Source organism: Bemisia tabaci, chromosome 9 (genome assembly GCF_918797505.1).
Source record: "Bemisia tabaci chromosome 9, PGI_BMITA_v3".
NCBI lineage: Eukaryota > Metazoa > Arthropoda > Insecta > Hemiptera > Aleyrodidae > Bemisia > Bemisia tabaci.
Window position 1 is genome coordinate 13,944,750 of NC_092801.1, and position 19,294 is coordinate 13,964,043.

At 38.0% G+C, this 19,294-nt stretch overlaps 2 protein-coding genes across 2 annotated transcripts; both read left to right on the forward strand.

Moving 5' to 3' along the window:
- The first annotated feature begins 578 nt into the window (after positions 1–578).
- Positions 579–4,569, forward strand: LOC140225386 (uncharacterized). Its single transcript, XM_072304111.1, has one exon. The coding sequence runs from the start codon at positions 2,905–2,907 to the stop codon at positions 4,438–4,440; it is 1,536 nt and encodes a 511-aa protein (XP_072160212.1). The 5' UTR covers positions 579–2,904; the 3' UTR covers positions 4,441–4,569.
- Positions 4,481–8,155, forward strand: LOC109041032 (probable RNA-directed DNA polymerase from transposon BS). Its single transcript, XM_019057189.2, has one exon. It carries the CDS (start codon positions 4,481–4,483, stop codon positions 8,153–8,155), a length of 3,675 nt encoding a protein of 1,224 aa, XP_018912734.2.
- The last annotated feature ends 11,139 nt before the right edge of the window (positions 8,156–19,294 follow it).

Sequence of the window (19,294 nt, forward strand, 5' to 3'; positions counted from 1 at the left end):
GCCCGAGCACTAACGAGCACACCCCATGCAATACGTCCGGCTGTAAATTTCATTATACAAAATTTCACCTCACTCTTGATAGATGCTCTTAATCCGTATGTTGTTCTTCGGGACTTGGCTCAATGGGAATTTTTGATGTAGGTGTGCCAACCATCATCATTAATATAAACTTCGAAGGATTCAGACTCTCAGCGATTCCACCTTTTTCTATTTCACTAGAGAGGTTGCCAGATTGTGCGATAAATTTGAATATTTTACATCGATTTGAATTGGGAAAAGTGCTAAAAAAGCAACTTATTTGGCAACAATAGAGTCCGGGAGGGACTAGAGGCTGCCTTCCTGGAAAAACCCATGATTTAGCCGGAAATGTCATTAAAACAACTGATTCCGTTTGAAGCATCAATTGTATACTGGGGAAAAAACAATTTTAAAATAATAATTGTAAATGAACACAGATGCTACAGAAAGGGAAAAAGGAAAGGGAAAGGAAATGAAATGAGGATATGATTACTTATGTGCAATCAGAGAGAATAAAACAAAAACATCAGAGAAATTCATATGCGATGAACGTACTTCCAAAAAAACAAAAATATGATTTTTGTACAAAATTTCGGCCCAATCCAAAAAATGTCACTAATTACCAAAAACAAAAAAAAAAACCAGGCACCCAAAAAATATGATGGCAGTACCGTTTGGATTCATCATATAAAAGGAAATGATATCAAAACGGCCCAATTTTCTCTTTCATGCCCATGCAATATACCAAACACCCCAACTTTTTTCACAAAAAAAAAATAAATAAATAAATAAATACCTATAAGGCATGATGACCTGAACACGTTTATTGGATCCATCGCTTTAAAGGAGTATGATATCAAATCGGCCCAACTTCTCTGAAATATGCCCATCTCGGATCAATAATTTTTTTGAGACCTTCCGACTCATCGCTGAGGAGACACTGATCATTACTTGACCCTTAGTATATGTCCTTGTTTAGATGTCAAAGAGTTCCTTATGAGAACTGTAATGAATTTTTTTTCTTTGAAGAGATAAAATCAAAAAATCGTCATAAAATTGAAAAAAAAATTCGAAGAAAAAAAAAGGAATGGGCCGGCCGGCCGTACATACAAGTGGTAGATAATATAGGGTGATTATCGTCTCTCTTTCACATATACATTAACAAGTATCATCGTCAAAAGGAGGATCAGTCCTTCTTGAAATCGTCATTGAAAGATAGACTGAAAGATATTCACACATGGGTGAACAACTTAACAACTTTCAAGCAATGCCATATTCTTTGTTTGTTTCTGATAGAAGGCCTTACAAACTACTGAACCTTGGCGTATTATTGCGAATATTATGTGCCTCCTACTTACAATGCTTCTTTCTTAGCAACTTCATGGATGTTGGCAAGACCGGGTCGGTCACCCATGCCAAAATGTTGGGGCATACCAATGTATCTACATTTCCCCCTTTTTTTTTGTACGTGCCGGCCGGCCCATTCCTTTTTTTTTCTTCGAATTTTTTTTTCAATTTTATGACGATTTTTTGATTTTATCTCTTCAAAGAAAAAAAATTCATTACAGTTCTCATAAGGAACTCTTTGACATCTAAACAAGGACATATACTAAGGGTCAAGTAATGATCAGTGTCTCCTCAGCGATGAGTCGGAAGGTCTCAAAAAAATTATTGATCCGAGATGGGCATATTTCAGAGAAGTTGGGCCGATTTGATATCATACTCCTTTAAAGCGATGGATCCAATAAACGTGTTCAGGTCATCATGCCTTATAGGTATTTATTTATTTATTTATTTTTTTTTTGTGAAAAAAGTTGGGGTGTTTGGTATATTGCATGGGCATGAAAGAGAAAATTGGGCCGTTTTGATATCATTTCCTTTTATATGATGAATCCAAACGGTACTGCCATCATATTTTTTGGGTGCCTGGTTTTTTTTTTGTTTTTGGTAATTAGTGACATTTTTTGGATTGGGCCGAAATTTTGTACAAAAATCATATTTTTGTTTTTTTGGAAGGATATCACGTATTTTTGGTATGACTTCTACGAAGTATCAGGCAAAGAGAGTTCCCATTTTAAATTTAAAAGTTGTTCCCGCGGGCGCGAGGCAGAGAGGAAACGACCCCCCCCCCCCCCCCCCCTCGAAAGCGGCCCACCTTTTTTTAAGGAATTTCGTTCAAACCGCATGTCAATAATCTGTAATCGTTCTCGAGACATCAGTAAGGAAGGATCCATATTTTTGGCACACCCTGTACGTCACAGAAAAAAAACCGCAGGTCAGTATTGAAATCGTGACAAAGTTGGGTCACTTGACGTAATGCCTAATTCTCATTGGCTACGAACGATAGAAACTACAGTAAAGCGCATTGACTTATAACGCAATCTAAGTCGCGCGGTAGGTAAGACAGCTAGCGGGGTAAATCAGGGTAAAGACGCGCCTTCCGCTTAGTGGATACATCCGGATATACGAACGAAAAGTACCCGTATCAGGCAACGGCACTGGCATGACAGGCATTTCCATTGTCTCGGTCTCGGACTTGCTGGGTGTTGCTGAGTTGCCTATCGTCCCGCCTGAAGGGACTCCAGTCTCGCCGAAATTTCCTAATGCGCAGTCTAAGCCATAGATAGTGCTTAGAGAGGTTATGATAATTATGTTATAGTTTCGTTTGGAAATTTTGAATCGGGTTTGCAGTGATCGTATCGACGCCATAGGCTAAGCATCGTGTGTGAATTTTCTAAGTGAATTTCCTCACAGTTCCTTTCTCTAGTGACCTGTGTTTAATCATTCCGTGCCATTCCCTTCTTGAACATTTGAGAAGTGCGATTCAGTTCCTGGTGTGTTCTTTTCTGTTGTTGCATTCTACAATTCGACGCGGACATTACCAACATGGAGCCTTCCCACCCTCCAGACAAAGGGCCTACCCAACCAGTTCAATCCAAAGTACTAATTCCAGAAAGGCAAACTACAGAGCAGCAAGTACCAACTAATACTAAACACAATGAAACTTTATATTACAACCATGACTGTCATGAACCATTCATAGTTCATATCTCCAAAAACGACTCCTACTCAAACTCAGTACCTAACCTTCATCCCTTACAGATAAGCAGACTCCTCAAAAGTAACCAAGTACAAGGAGTCACCCAAGTTGCTAAACAAGGAAGAAATATAGTGAAAGTTACCTTGAAAACAGCAAGAGATGCAAATAGCTTTGTAGCTAATTTCCGTGCTAAGGATCCGAATTATAACTGCTTCATCCCCAAGTATCGTCTTCTAACCAAAGGAGTTATCAGGGACATCCCAATAGAATTTACCGAAACAGAACTTGCCGAAATGATAATCTCCTCCCACGAAATCTACGCTATTAATAGGATGTACAAATACGACAAAACAAAGAAGGAAAAATACCCTATCCCTATGATATCGGTTACCTTCATAGCCAACTCTATCCCGAACCATGTCATGTTCGATTACTTCAAAGCTGAGGTTAAACTTCATATTAAGCCGGTAACCCAATGCAATAATTGCATGAAGTTCGGACACATTAGTAAGTTCTGCAGAGGCAAGAAAACTTGTCGTCTATGCGGGCTACCATCCCATGAAAATGAATGCGCAGCAAAAGAAAATATAGAGTGCCCTAACTGCAAGGAAGCGCACGCTCCAACGGATGTGAAATGCCCTGAAAGAATAAAGCAGGCTAAAATTAACGGCATCATTGCTGAAAATAATATAAGCTACTCTGAAGCTAAATCTATAGTTGGCTCATACAGTGACGAATACAAATTCGGAATGAAAAAAACTCTCGCTAAAACTGCTAAGTCTTTCCCGAACCTAGGTCTCACTAACATCAGTAACAAATTCTCTCTCCTAGAGATAAACCACCTTCCTCCCAGATTCTCAACTACTAACTCAGAACCTGACCCTCCCAAAAAACCAAGGAATACCCAGCAGGAGAGCAATAAAATACAACATCCTTCTAAAAGGAAATCGAATAAACCTACCAAAAGGAAACAAGAAGACTTCCCAACTGCCTTTGTCAATAAACTAAAACAAAAAGACTCCTTAAACGAGCGACTCAAACAAGCAGCATTAAATAACACCACAACAGCAGAATCCGATAATTCTGCCGAGACACTTATGCATGTTTCAGCTTTCCAGGAGGTGCATACTTCACCAGTGACTGAACCTACCCCTCCTGAACAAACTAATAAGGAAACTCCAATGGAAACAAATGAGAATCCTAATTCCCAGTTTACAACGAACGTAACAATACCAGCAACGGTAATCTACGAACCAAAAACAACATTCCATCCTACCAATACAACTCAACAAGGTAATCCTTCTAGCGAGAAAACATTATATAACAAAGAATACCCTAAACTACCCAATCTTCAGGTAAACAATCTTACCCCAAAGTTATAATCCCACAACAGCCAATAAAACAACAAACCTACAATTAAGCATGAATTCCATAGCACTAATACATTGGAATATTCGCAGCGCCAACGCAAATAATACAGACCTCAGAAACCTTCTTCGACAATACAATCCTAATATAATCTTACTTAACGAAACCTGGCTGCACCCTACTTATACTTTTAAAATCAAAAATTTTGTTACGCAAAGAAGCGATAGAATAGATGGATACGGTGGTATAGCTACATCCGTCCTACAGAACGTAAAATCCATCACCCAAAACGACCTTTCACATTCTAGTAACGTACTTTCTGATATACAGATCCTAACCTCTGAAATTACACTAGAAATAAATGGAAGAAAGGAAATATTCTACTCAGTGAACTGTTACGCTCCTCCCCAATACAAAGGGAAATTCGAAATACTGGACAATATACTAAACCACCTCACAGACAAAAACATCATCCTTACTGGGGACTTTAACTCTCAGAACATAGCCTGGGGATATTCAACATCCAACACAAAAGGCAAAGATCTATTAGAAGTAATAACAAACAACGATTTAGTCTTACTGAACACTCAACATTTGGTATCTACGAGAAGGGTGACAAAGGATCACGAACCGAGTATAACCGACTTGGCCTTTATAAGCAATAGATGGGCCCAGAATTGCAACTTCGAAGTTCTCGACTCATTTCCTGCAGGAAGTGACCACCACCCACTAAAAATCGAACTAAATTACAACAATTGCCCTCCCCAAACCACAGCCAGTATCCAACGAACTAAAATTAATTGGAGAAAATTCAGCGAGGCAGCATTAAGAGAATATGAAACAGACACTGACCCATCATCTGTAACAATAGAGGAATGGGAGAGTAAGATCATAAAAGTCATCGAATACTCCAGTTTCACCGTTCAAGCCAATAAACCAGCACCTTATCATCATACACGTAAACATGAAGTTTGGTGGAACACGGAATGTCAGAAAGCTGCCAACAAAAGAGTGGCAGCCTTAAAAGAATTCAAAAAGGACGGTACCATTCCGAACCTAATAAACTACAACAAGCAAGCAGCAATATTCAAAAGAACAGTAAAACAACAAAAACGAGAACACTGGAGAAAATTCTGCAACGAATTAGACTACAAAGTCCCGTCAAAGAAAATCTGGGATCGCATAAAACTAATGAAAGGTTCAAAAGCTCCAGTAAGATCAAAGAACACAGAATGGTGTACTAATTTTCTACACAAATTAACCCCAGACTCTGCATCGCATCATCCCCCAAACTTGGAACCTACCCAATGGGAACCTAAAGTCAAATACAAGACCTTCAAAGCCCTACTGCACAACGTTAAAAAAAGAAGTCCAGGAAAAGACGGGATAAACAAACAAATCATAAACAACCTCCCCGAAGAAGCCAAAAGACACCTATTCTACGCCTTCCAGAATATATTAAAAAGTGGTAAAACCCCTGATTCATGGAATGAAGTTATAGTAAAACCTATTCTTAAACCAAATAAGAGTGAAGGAGACCCCAACTCCTACCGGCCTATAAGCCTACTATCGGTCATAAGGAAAATCTTCGAAAAAATTCTGAAACCTATCCTTGAAAATGAAATTAAAAGACTAGGTATCCTATCACCAGTACAGTTTGGATTCAGAAAGTTCAAAACTTTACACGATAATCACCTAATCTTGAACAAACAAATTGCAAAAACCTTCGCGAAGAACGAATATATGGTCACATTATTCATGGATATCCAAGGCGCATACGATACAGTCAATATAGACAAACTCTGTAACATACTAAAGGAGCAGAAAGTCAACCATCACTTAATCAAACTAATATACAACTTGTACAAATCCAAGAACATGTATGTTAGCTTCGGGGGTGAAACATTCGGCCCTAGAGTATCTCATACAGGACTAACCCAAGGATCAGTACTAAGTCCTCTCCTCTTCCTAATCTACACTAGCCAACTACACAAAGGAATAACTCACAGTAAAATCCTGGAATTCGCAGACGACATAGTGCTAATGAAGAGAAGTAAAAACCTCCAAGAAGCCCTTAGACTACTACAAGCGGATATCACAAACTTAGTGCACCTACTGGAAGATCTCTCACTTGTAGTCTCTGAGACTAAATCTAAGATTCTAATATTTACGAGACGACGAAAAATAGACTACAATCCGGTCCTAATATATAACAACCCGGTAGATTTAGTTACATCCTTCAAATATCTGGGCCTCATATACGACAGAAAATGGACTTGGACGCCTCATGTAAAGTACATTAAGGATAAAGTCAACACAAACCTCAACATCATTAAAATGGTCTCAGGTACTAAATGGGGAAGCCACCAAAGCTCCAACAAACATCTATTCAACGCCCTTATCCTACCTCTGCTAGACTTCGGTGTACAGTTCTGGCTAAATTCAAGAACAGAAAGAGTACTGAAGGTAGTATCAAACAAAGCAGTTAGGACAACATTTGGACTACTCAACTCTTCTCCGAACAATACAATATACACTGAAACCGGTATCCTACCACCATTACTAAGAGCCCAAACTGTAACAGATAAATATATTCTCAAAACAAGCAATTTCAACGATACCTCTAAGACCCAATCACTCGCCAAGATAGAGAGCCTTAACGATAACCCAGGAACCTGGAACAATAAATTCCCGTCGCTACTAACCAGACGACTAGAAGCTCTATCAATAATCAGAAAGCAAATCTTGGCAACTGAAGAAACAAAATTCGATAAATTCATCCTCCCAGTTCCAGAAATAACAATAAAACTCCCTATTACAAAAAAAGGAGACCTGACAAACCAATTATTATTTGCACAATTCAGAGAGGAACATTCTGATAGCCTTTTCTTCTACACAGATGGTAGCAAAACTAAAGATCATACTACAGGAGCAGTAATCAGCCAGGACATTGCAGTCAAGAGAACATACATCCTGAATAAAGACAGAACAATTATGAGTGCGGAACTGAAAGCGATCAGAGAAAGCCTCAACCTAATCTCCCTATACAACGTAAGAAAAGCAGTAATATGTACAGATTCACTAAGCTCAATCACACTTCTTTCACAAAAGGATACAATCACGGACAACCTGGAATTAGAAGAAGTTCACCATTTCCTCGCCCAAAATAAAGACTTAATATTGACATGGACCCCAGGTCATGAGAACATCGCAGGCAATGAGATGGCTGACATACAAACCAAAGACCTCCATAACGCCACAGACTTCTCTAAAGAATTAATTCACTACTCTAACTACCAACGACTAACCAAAAGTTCAGCATTGGAACAGTGGCAAAGAGACTGGACTGAGAGCACACAAACCAAGGGAGCCAGACTAGGATCAATCCAACCGGTCATCTCAATGGAAGCCTGGTTCAGCCGTATAATATTAAGTAAGAAAGCTACCAACATAATATCCAGAATGAGAATCGGCCATGGGTTATTCCCAGAACATCTCAACCGAATCAGATTGAAAGATAACGATAAATGCACTTGTGGCCAGATAGGAACTATCGACCACATCCTCCTTCACTGCACAAAAATCAAACAACCTACAAATATCTACAACCTCATGAGAACTCCGGATCCTCAAGTGATAATTGACTCCAAAACCATCTTAGCAAGAACTGAAATCGAACTATACCAGGAACTAGAATCCCACATAATCAGTAATCAAATCTCATGTTAAAATTTTCCATCATTTAGCGGTGGCTGTTTGTCTACACGACTAAGGCCAATAACTAAACCTAGAGCGCGCAAGCTCTCAAAAAAAAAAAAAAAAAAAAAAAAAATCGGGTTTGGTTTGAGCAAAATAGCATTGCAATTTCAATTTCTCCTGGCTCCTGTCTCTTTTTCTATGTCATATTATTTCTGAAATTAATAACAATATAACTTCTTGAATGGTTTTCTCATTGTACGCACGAAACATTTTCAATTTTATGCTGCCCCGAGGAATAATACTTCCAAATGTGACCATTCTTGATTTTCCATGATTCCTTCTCTCTCTAGGTACCTTTTTCGTTGTGAGTGAGTTTTCTTTTATGATTCTCTGATTACTGAGGGCACAATGCTTGGGCACAATGTGCCTGAAACGAAAAGTTGCTACTTACTTGTTTACTATGTGCATTCCTATCCAGACATCATACGAAATCATCTTGGTACTTGCGTTAAATCTTTCCGTTCATAAGGAGATGGTATACAATAAACTTTAGTTGTGATGACATAAATTTTCTCAACTGCATGCTGATTATTGAAACTATGTCAGTACGACAAGGCAAGACAGCCCTATCTTAACCGTGCAATATATCGCATTTCGATCTCTTATCAGACTGCTTCAAACTTTCAATAATCGGCCTGCTGCAATGAAATCCTTTTATAGCTTTCATCATTATGATTCTCCATTTGGCCATTCTGGTCAACTAGAGTCCACAAAGACACATTGACTTTAAACGTGCAACAGGGTGAAAGGGAGAGTGCTATGGAATGATTTCCGTAACCCTTGCGCGGGGGAGCGCTGCAGTCGCGGGCGGGTGACTGATTCGCGGGGGGGAGACATTCTGGCGGGGGGGCGTATGTGAATCGCGCGCGGGCACCACTGTTGTGCGCACGGGTGACTGATCCGGGGGAGGGGGCCATTGTTTCGATTCATCGAAGAATCGATACACTACAGTGTTGCCAAGCCTATACACCAAATTTTCATGTCTATGGTTTTGAAATGGACATTACAAGTTCGAGTTTGTTCTGAAGATGGAAGAAGAAGAAGTTACTGTTGTTTGTTTACATAGTTCACGAGGAATATGGGGTTAGGTTTTATGCTTCAAATTTATGCTGACTTTAATTTCGTGAATTACTGAATATCTTAATACGTAATTTGGTGAAATTAAACGCCTATTGATTTGGAGATGGCTGCTAATGAGGGAATAGGTAAGTACGTAGAACTAATTTTATTTTATCGCTGACAGTCTTCCGGAACTGTAATTTGGGCAGCCCAAAACATTGCCACAGCAGATAACGTAAACAATCTGTAATCAACGTAATCAAACAGTTAGAACATGATTTTCTGTTGAATGGCGTTGTAAACTGATATGAATTTTGTCGACTCATTTTTTTCCCTAAACCTACGAAACACCAAGGAGGCCATTTCTTGGACTTTGGACATGAAACGACTTAATCTGTTTTTCCACAACCATACATCATTGCACCAATATTTTTATATAGGTATTGGAAGAACTTTCAGACATTATCTTCCATAAAATTATAATGTTTCAATATAGCGATGTGTAAGATTGTTTACGTTATCTGCTGTGGCAATGTTTTGGGCTGCCCAAATTACAGTTCCGGAAGACTGTCAGCGATAAAATAAAATTAGTTCTACGTACTTACCTATTCCCTCATTAGCAGCCATCTCCAAATCAATAGGCGTTTAATTTCACCAAATTACGTATTAAGATATTCAGTAATTCACGAAATTAAAGTCAGCATAAATTTGAAGCATAAAACCTAACCCCATATTCCTTGTGAACTATGTAAACAAACAACAGTAACTTCTTCTTCTTCCATCTTCAGAACAAACTCGAACTTGTAATGTCCATTTCAAAACCATAGACATGAAAATTTGGTGTATAGGCTTGGCAACACTGTAGTGTATCGATTCTTCGATGAATCGAAACAATGGCCCCCTCCCCCGGATCAGTCACCCTCGCGCACAACAGTGGTGCCCGCGGAACGAGTAGCAAAGGTCGACATCGGCAATGGTCGATTCGTGGCGAACGGTCAGAGGTCGATTCGCGAACGGTCATACGTCGATGCCCGAACGCACCGAACCAATCGAACCTAGTTCACCATTGTGCATTTTCATTTTATTTTACTTTTCATTTTATCGTTTGTTGCAAATGGAGCATTATGTATAGGCTGCTTGTCTTTGACGTGGACGACACTAAAGACCTCTAAGTTTAAGTAGCTCTCTTAGCAGAACGAGAGCCATAATGGATCAGGAAATTCCATCAATGGTTGTAAATTAAACTAAATTTATGCTTTGTTTCTGACCCTTAAAGTAGATACCTAAGTAAACAGGTCTCGATTTTTAATTTGACCTCGACTGATGAGCAATAAAAGCCTAGCGTCACCATTAATGTCTTCCTTTTCTTCATCAGAGAAAGGCTATGTCCAATAATAGACTTAATTGAAAATGAACTTTGGAGAAACGTTCTCCTCTTAATTTTGCACCATGATTTGAAGAGAAAGGTCTTCAGGATTTTTCCATTCTGATATTTGGACCCTGGTAAAAATAAGCCATAAAGGCGATAGAGAAATCTTATGGCCGTCTGTTGGATTTTCTATAGCTTTTATAGCTGGCGATAGGATTTTCTTATCGCCCTTATGGCCGGCGATAAAAAGCTCTATCGCCACGAATGGCCGGCGATAGAAGGCTCAATCGCCGGCTATAGCCACGAATGGCCGGCGATGGAACGTTCAACCGCCGGCTATAGCCACGAATGGCCGGCGATAGAACGTTCAATCGCCGGTTATAGCCACGAATGGCCAGCGATAGAACGTTCAATCGCCGGCTATAGCCACGTATGGCTGGCGAGAGAAAGTTCTACAGCCGGCGATAGAAAGTTCTACAGCCAGCGATAGCCACGAATGGCCGCGATAGAACGTTCTGCAGCCGGCGTTAGCCGTGAATAGTCAGCGATAGGACATTCAATAGCTTGCCACTTGTGGATAACGGCAATAACCATCCGCTGCCAAAACAGCCATCTGTAGCCGGCAACAGAATGTTCAGTATCCGGCGATTGGAAATACGCGTGTGCACGAGGGGCAATTAAAAAAGTAATTTTTTTCGAAAATCATCATAAGCGCCAGTGAATCTATCCTGGTTTCTTTTCTAAAAATATTTTTCTTCCATTTTTTCTCAATAATTCTTACTTTTCCAAAATTTGATTTGATTTTGATTTTTTTTTATTTGAATCGGCCATATACACTGTTAAAAATCGTTGATTCCGTCCAACGGAAAATCCGGATTGAGAATGAACAGGGGAGTGAGATTCAGCGCATAGGTGCTGAGATGTGTCGCATGAGTGCGCAAAGCACTCCGCACCGGAGCTTCAGTTGGGCCCTAAGTCACGCGCACCTAGGCTATCTCTCTCTCGCACTAGCGCTATATACTGTCTCTTCTTCCCTTTAGGCCTACCAATCCAATGATGAAAATGAAAAATTTAAAGTTTAAATAAGTAAAATAATAGAATAGAATAGTGGAAATAATAGAGTAGCAGAAATAATAGAATTACAGAGACAACAGAAGAGAAATCAAATAAAGTAAATTAAATATATGATAAAATGAAGTCAAAGACTAAATTGAAGTAAAAAATTAGAGGGAGCAAGGAGATGAAGTAAAAAAATCAGGTGAAGAAAAAATAAAGTATAAGGGAAGAAACTAAATGAGGTTAAAGAATAGAATGAATTTAAAAAGTAAACATGATGAAGTATTAAAATAAATTACAGTAAAAAATAAAACAAAATAAGGGAATAAGAAGTAAATAATTTAAGAAAAAAAATGAAGTACTCGAAAAAATAAAATAGAGTGAAGAAAAAAATAGAGTCAGCAAGGAAATAAATCAAGTAAAACGATAAAATAAATTTAAAAATAAATATAGTAAAGTAAAAAGTAAAATAAATACACGGACAAATCCAGGCAGATTGAAAATATCCTAGTTTCCCGTTCAAATCGACGTTAAATATCGGTTTTGCGTCACATGAAGGCAGCATCTGGTATAGCTTAATGGTTAGGGTCTTCGGTTTGTGTTAGGCAGGTCCCGGGTTCAATCCCTAAGGTAGGTAGAAATGTCTAATCTTAAAAAACGGGTAAATTACGTCCCAGTAGTTTCATTATTATTATTTTTCATGGTTTCAAAATTTATTTCCACAATTAACCCTTTTCCACCATCCCCTAGCTGCGAACCCCTAAATTTTCTATAGCCGGCGATTGAGAATTCCTACAGCCAGCCATAGGAATTCTCAATCGCCGGCTATAGAAAATTCCTATCGCCAAAAGGCCATGTTTCAATTTACCATAGGATTTTTCCTATGGCCGGGCTATAGGTAATTTGTATGGCTTATTTTTACCAGGGGAGGGAATTTAAGTTTTTTTAATATCTTTTCTAATAAGACCCAGCTAGGGCGCTAAGTGGCTTTTTTTTTATTTATTTTTATCTTTTAATGTGATTAGACATACACATCAATGGTGAACCTAGAAAAATTTCCATTGTGCAAGGAATATGGATTGATAGCATCTCAGAATCGGTGCATTACATGCAATTTTTCTTCATGTACTGATCCGTTATGCTTCAAAATAGTAAAAAATTTAAGAACATCTGAAATGATGCAACTGCAGATAGGATTGTGGTTAAGTGATGTCACCTTCATTATGCATCCCCTTAAAATGGAAGGATTTATAAAATGAACTTCAAATTTCTTCAATGAAAGTGAAAAACTCTTATGAAGTTGCGTGTAAAAATCAATGTCTCATTTCTGTGTTTTCAGAAACAAGTCGCGGTGACAATGCCTAATTTTTTTTTTAATTTCATGGAAAATAAACTTGATTTTTCTCGTCTTTGAAAGTATCATGTCCTACCGCGATGTGCAAAAAGAATGCTCGATAGGTACCTATGTCATAGCTTTTTCCATGTTTGAATTAAAATGTTCCGATTAGGACTAGTGTGAGAGGTTCCAGTTGTACTCCTTTGAGGCTGGGCCTCAGCCGGCTCTTTCACTTTTGCAGTCAAGTATACTTAGTGTTTCATCCTCTTATCTTTTTGTGTTCGTGTTTTCAGCACCCTGTCTCTCTTTAGTAGGGAGCCGAGGCACCCTTCTATGACTCAGTCTTGTCACGTTACAGTATGAGGAACTGCGCAAAAGCAGATTGAAGCAAAGGAAACTGTGTCGGTAGTAAATTCTAGGTATCCTACATGAATGTATTTATTTCCAAGTAACTCCTGTGGGTAACAAAACGTTGGCTTCCACATCAAGAATAAAGTTGTCAAAGTAGAGGCTTGAAAGCAACTTACAATGAAGTAGATGTAAAGACCTGTGATATTAAAGCGTATTAAAGGTCATAAGGAACTTTACCATCGAAGAAATCTGCAGTCATGGCGACTATGACCATGGAGCAGAGACGTTTCCCTCGCTGTATGAGAAAATCTGCCATTAAAGTTTTTCAAGAACAAGAAAAGCTACAGTTTCATCTGCATTTTTCATCAACTTGGTTCTCAAGAAACCTTCAATGATCAGACGCAATGATATGCTCCTTTGGCGTGGTAGCGAGTGGAGATAATCTATGAACTGCTGAAAGACTACTTTTTCCTCAAAAAGTGGATTTTTCCACCTACCTACACGAAAGTCGTAGAATGTCCACTCAATTAGGGCTCAGACTGAAAAATAAATTAATTAATTAATTTAAACTGATACAAAAACACTTCCGGATTGAACAGCTTCGATTAATTTCCCACCGTTCCGACAATGAACAGCAGTGGCTAGGCAAGAAATTACTACTAACAGACACACTGCCAAAAAAATAATTTATCCGACGACATGCGAAAATTTATTCAGTGAAAAATATTAGACATTCTTGACTATTAAATAGGTAGATGTACTATCACTATTACTAATGGGTTGGGTAACTGGGCGGTGGGGTAACTGGGCAGTACCCTCTGTATTTCTACCAGATTAGTGCAATAATTGTTTTCACTGTTGGCATACCTTCATTATGACGTAAACCATCTAGAACATGTAAACATAACTTCAAAAAAAAATTTATGGTGAATGGTGAAGTGCCGAAAATTGTACAGCTTTTTTTTCAAAACAACGCCAGAGGTGGTCCCGAAAAGAGCCTCATATCTCACTCCCAGCAAGTATTTTATTCAACTTTGACAATTCTTCTTCACGTATGATGTATTTGTGTAATGCGTGAGCAATTACAACGTAATTGGATGAAAATACTGGCTGCAAAGGGTTGATGCCCAGTTACCTTGAAAATTTTCCCTTTGTGGGGTAACTGGGCACCCACCCCAAGGTAACTGGGCAGGTGGCAGTGGTGGCACCTGCCCAGTTACCCATTGCAAGGTTGCTGTGCTTCGGTGTTTGTTTACTTCTGAAAATTTCAAAACTAATTGACTATTGTGGACTTTTAAGTGCCAAAGACCAATAATCAGGGTTCCCAGCACACTAAACTTCTAACTTAAGTCAATTATAGCATAACTTAAGCATTACTTAATTACATTTTTGCCGCTAACTGTTACGACATCACTTTTAATGACTTAAACATGGTTATATAAATTCAAATGAAACTCTCTGAAACCCTCATGAGAAGGACATTCTTTTCTGGCCAATGAGAATTACAAATAATGCCCCCCTTAAAAATTAAGGGAACTTTTTGGCGCCTGACTCTATCCCACATCAGCCTTGCGGCTTAATTTTTTTTCATTTTTTAAAAATGTATCATGCTTAATCTCACTAAAAGTGGCCAAACAGTGTCCTGGTATACAATACTACTTTATAAGTAGTAATACAGAAAGTTCTAAGCATTTATCTACAAGGAAACAATTTTTTTTTACCGTTATTCAATTCTCAGATTTGAGGGTTTCTTTGCCGCTAACTGTTACGACATCATTCTTAACCACTTAAACATGTTTATATACATTCAAATGACATTTTCTTAAACCTTCATGAGCAGGACATCACCTTCTGGCCAATGAGAATTAAAAATAATGCCCCCCTCAAAAATTAAGGGGGGGTAGTCCAGTTACCCCGCGACGTTGGGTAACTGGGTGAAAAAAACGGGAAATTTGTGAAAATTTGTGGGAAAAAATTGAAAGATGCAATTCGACTTTTGACTCTTCCTACATTTAGACAAGGTGTTGTACTTACTAAAAAAAATTTAAAAGTAGCCTCCACTGTCAATATAATGATGGGAAAAAAATCATGAAGTTGAAATTTTGACATTTTTCTCCGAACTCCTGCCCAGTTACCCAACCTCACCTTACAAACCATTCTTTGAAGAACTAATGTATTTAAGCAGCACTGGCATTCTTATCTAGACCCCTTCTTTTGAGGGAACAATTAAATTTCACCTAGGGCTACATTTGGGTGACAACCTTGGCCTCCATGAGATCACAGACTTCATAGGATGTTATACTGCAATCACCCATGCAGATTTTGTCAAGTTCATAGGGACATAATGAGAAAACAAAGCAAGGAAGAGCCAAACCTGTTGCGCACAATTGAAAACTCTGATTCACACCTTCTTAAAAACAATCCTTCAGAAACGGGTATAAATACAGCTTCTCTATGGAATGAATTGCCATATGTCCACGTTGTTCATAACACCTCTTTTGATTTGCATCACGATATTCTTCAAGGAGCTGCTGTGTTTGATGTAAATTTAATATTAAATATTGCTATCTCCTATAAATACGTAAGCATCCATGAAATCAACAATCTGATTCTCAATACCAATTACGGCCTTGTTGCAAAAAAAAAATAAACCAGTTCCTGTCATAATAACTGGGTAGGTGGTCCATGCCAAAATGTCTGCTGCAGAGATTATGAATTTTGTTGTGTTTTTTTTCTAATTTTTATTCGGGAAATTTTCCCGCAAAGATGATCCCCTTTGGAGACTGTATACGCGCTACTTAGACAAATTATGGATGTAACATTTTCCCCCTACGTTGACCCAACACGTCTTAAATTATTAATGTTTCTCATAGACGAGCACCATATAATTTTTTTTAACTTTGAGCCAAGAAAAACGTTTAAAAAACAAGCAGCATCACATTCTCCACTATCCTAGGTTAATTGAAGAATTGGGACCCCCATTCCTCTATTGGGTGATTAATCTGGAGCGTAAACATCAACAGGGGAAAAAAACTGCCGTGAGTGTTGCAACATCTCGTCATTTGCCTAAAACTGTAGGTATAAGCCACCAAATAATACATCACTGTTACATGCAATCTGGAACAGTATTGATGGATCGAAAAGAATTCGGCAATGTCTCATAAATCTCGGATGATGCTCTATCATTTTTATCCACCACCTGAACCAGGCAAGGGTGGAACTCAGAAAAGCCCTGGAACAACACGCGCAAATAGATATATTCTGCCCGGAAAACGGAGAAATGAGTTGAGTACTGGACGAACTGAATCATGCTGCGCCATCGTACGTGACACAAAAACTATAATAATTGTAATAGCCGGAAACGAAGATTTCAATCGAAGATATTGCCTCCAAAGCCACTCGGCAATCGCCAATGACCAACCCTTGGGCAGAATTAGGTTTTATTAGGGGGAGACCGGGGCTATGTTGACCAGATTTTTTGAAAACTTGTGTCTGAAGAAACAGAAGAATAGAATGCCATTTCTTTAATGCTCTAATCCTTGAGCATACAGTGTAAAATTAAAATCAACTGAAAACATTGTACAAAATACTTTAATTTTGTGAGTTTCATGCGTTTTTAAAAGAAAATCCATTTTGGTCAACATAGCCCCTGCTCGGGGCTATATTGGCCACCCCCGGGGCTAAGTGAGCCACCTGTAAGGACGCCATGTTAACCTTGTTCAGTTGATTGTAATTGCACTTAAAAAAGCTTAGTATTATGCCGTTACACTTATCTTTCGCAATGTTTGTAAAACTCAATACCTTTGGAGCTGAAAATTTATTAATTTTTTCATTTTATTTTTTAATCACTTAAAATTTAAATGAAGTTTCACATGTTATGTTTCCTTAAAAATGAGACTAAGAAAAACAAAATGCAAAACCAAAAATTATAATTGAAGATGTATAAAAAAAAAAGATAAAATGATGAAAAATCAATAATCAACTCATAAGAAATTGAAAAGAATCATGTAAAATTTGAAAACAAATAATTAAATCTCTATTGCGGGAGGGTTAAAACATTTTCATTTAAAATTTATATGAATTTATTGTGAAAAAACTTATTGATGACGTTCAATTTTATGTGTTTTCGTTACATTCTTTTCATGTAATTTTTAAGTGTAAATTATGGAAAAAAATATTTTCGAATGGTGATGGCGTTGAAGAAATTAATATGTCTTCATATAAATTTTCAGTAAAGAAAAAAAATGATCGAGATAATTTTTATGTGTTTTTCCACGTTCTTTTCGCGTAATGATAAAAATTATGTTTTAAAAAAAAGTCTCAAGTTGTCGCCGGTAAAAAAATCATTTACTTAAATTCATGTAAATTTTATATGAAAAATGTTTAGTCTCGCGTGTTCGATAAGAACCTAAATCAAAATTGATCAAAAATCAATAAGATGGGTGAGGTTGCAACTCAGAATAAAACAACGAAAAAAAGCTACTTCTAGCTGCAGTAGCATCCCTGCTAAAAATGTTCCATGTGGATTCACGTGGAAATGACCCGATTTCCATGTGATTTCATGGAAATCGTCTGACTTCCATGTCCTTCGACATGGAAATCATAACGTTTCCATGAAACTCACATGGAAACCAAGTCATTTCCATCAAGCCGTCATGGAAATGAAAACATTTCCTTGTGAGCTCGACATGGAAATCATAACGTTTCCATGCAACTCACACGGAAACCAAGTCATTTCCATCAAGTCTTCATGGAAATGAAAATATTTCCTTGTGAGCTCGACATGGAACTCATAACACTTCCATGCAACTCACACGGAAACCAAGTCATTTCCATCAAGCCTTCATGGAATTGAAAATCCCCTTCTCAGTTCGGCGTGGAAATAAAAATTGCGGATTTAAACATGAATTTCGCGGCTTTAAAATCTCTCAATTTTTGGGCAATTCTAAACTGGACATACGCTCCGACATGCGCAACATGCGAAAATTACACATCGGAGCGTGAGTGTCGCGTTTGAAGCATAACTACGATGTTGAAGGCGCTCCGCAAGGTGCGCGCCAAGGAATTATACTCGGTATACGGTTCAAACCAGAGATGCAAGATTTTATATGTAACTTCATAAAATGAAATTTCGTGAATTCCAATCATTTTTGAAAACTTCTGTGCTATGGGCTCATTATGACATGAAAAGGAAAAATCTTAAGTTTTGGAAGGGGGGGGGGGAAATGAAGGGAAAAAGGAAAAAACCGAAAGAAGAGCTATACGATCATTGTTGCGGGTTGCATTAGCAGTCAAATTTTTTCTTCTCAGGCGTATGTTTAGAAAGGAGGTGAAGAAGATCCCCATATCAGGGTGATCGAAAAAAGTCTCAATTTTGGTCATCACTCAAGTACTTTTTCATCAAAAGGTAGTGTTTAGCATGTTATGTTTTTTTCTTCAGTTATTAAATCCTCTAAATTTTTTTGTAAAGAATTTGAAAAGAATTGCTGGAACCAATTTTTTTTAATGATATGATTTCGATCTCAGCCCCTGAAAATCAAGTACCTGAAATTTTATGAAGCTCAATAATTAAAGAAATGTGCCAAAATGTATGATGGATAAAAGCTTAGTATGTACTTACATCTACACTCAAGTGAAAGCAATAATAAGCACAATAATCTTAAAAAGTACATGGTGTACTCAAAGCTCCCTGATGAAAATTAGGGCCACCCTTTCAGACATACTTTGTGGGCAGGCCATCTATGACAGCCATGGGAACTTGTTTGACGGGTATATGTCAGTATGTAATTGATATCAGCGCATAGACCTTCTTGGACTTGTAGGATTTTCTATATCATAGCAGCGTAGTTTTTCAAAGTTCGCATGTTAGCAGTTCCAAACCCACATGTATCTTCCACTAGGCATGTGTAAAGAGAATCTTTCAGCTAAATATGCAACA

Excerpts from the sequence above, each read along its gene's own strand:
- LOC140225386 (XM_072304111.1), top strand. The coding sequence starts at position 2,905 with ATGGAGCCTTCCCACCCTCCAGACAAAGGGCCTACCCAACCAGTTCAA.
- LOC109041032 (XM_019057189.2), top strand. The coding sequence starts at position 4,481 with ATGAATTCCATAGCACTAATACATTGGAATATTCGCAGCGCCAACGCA.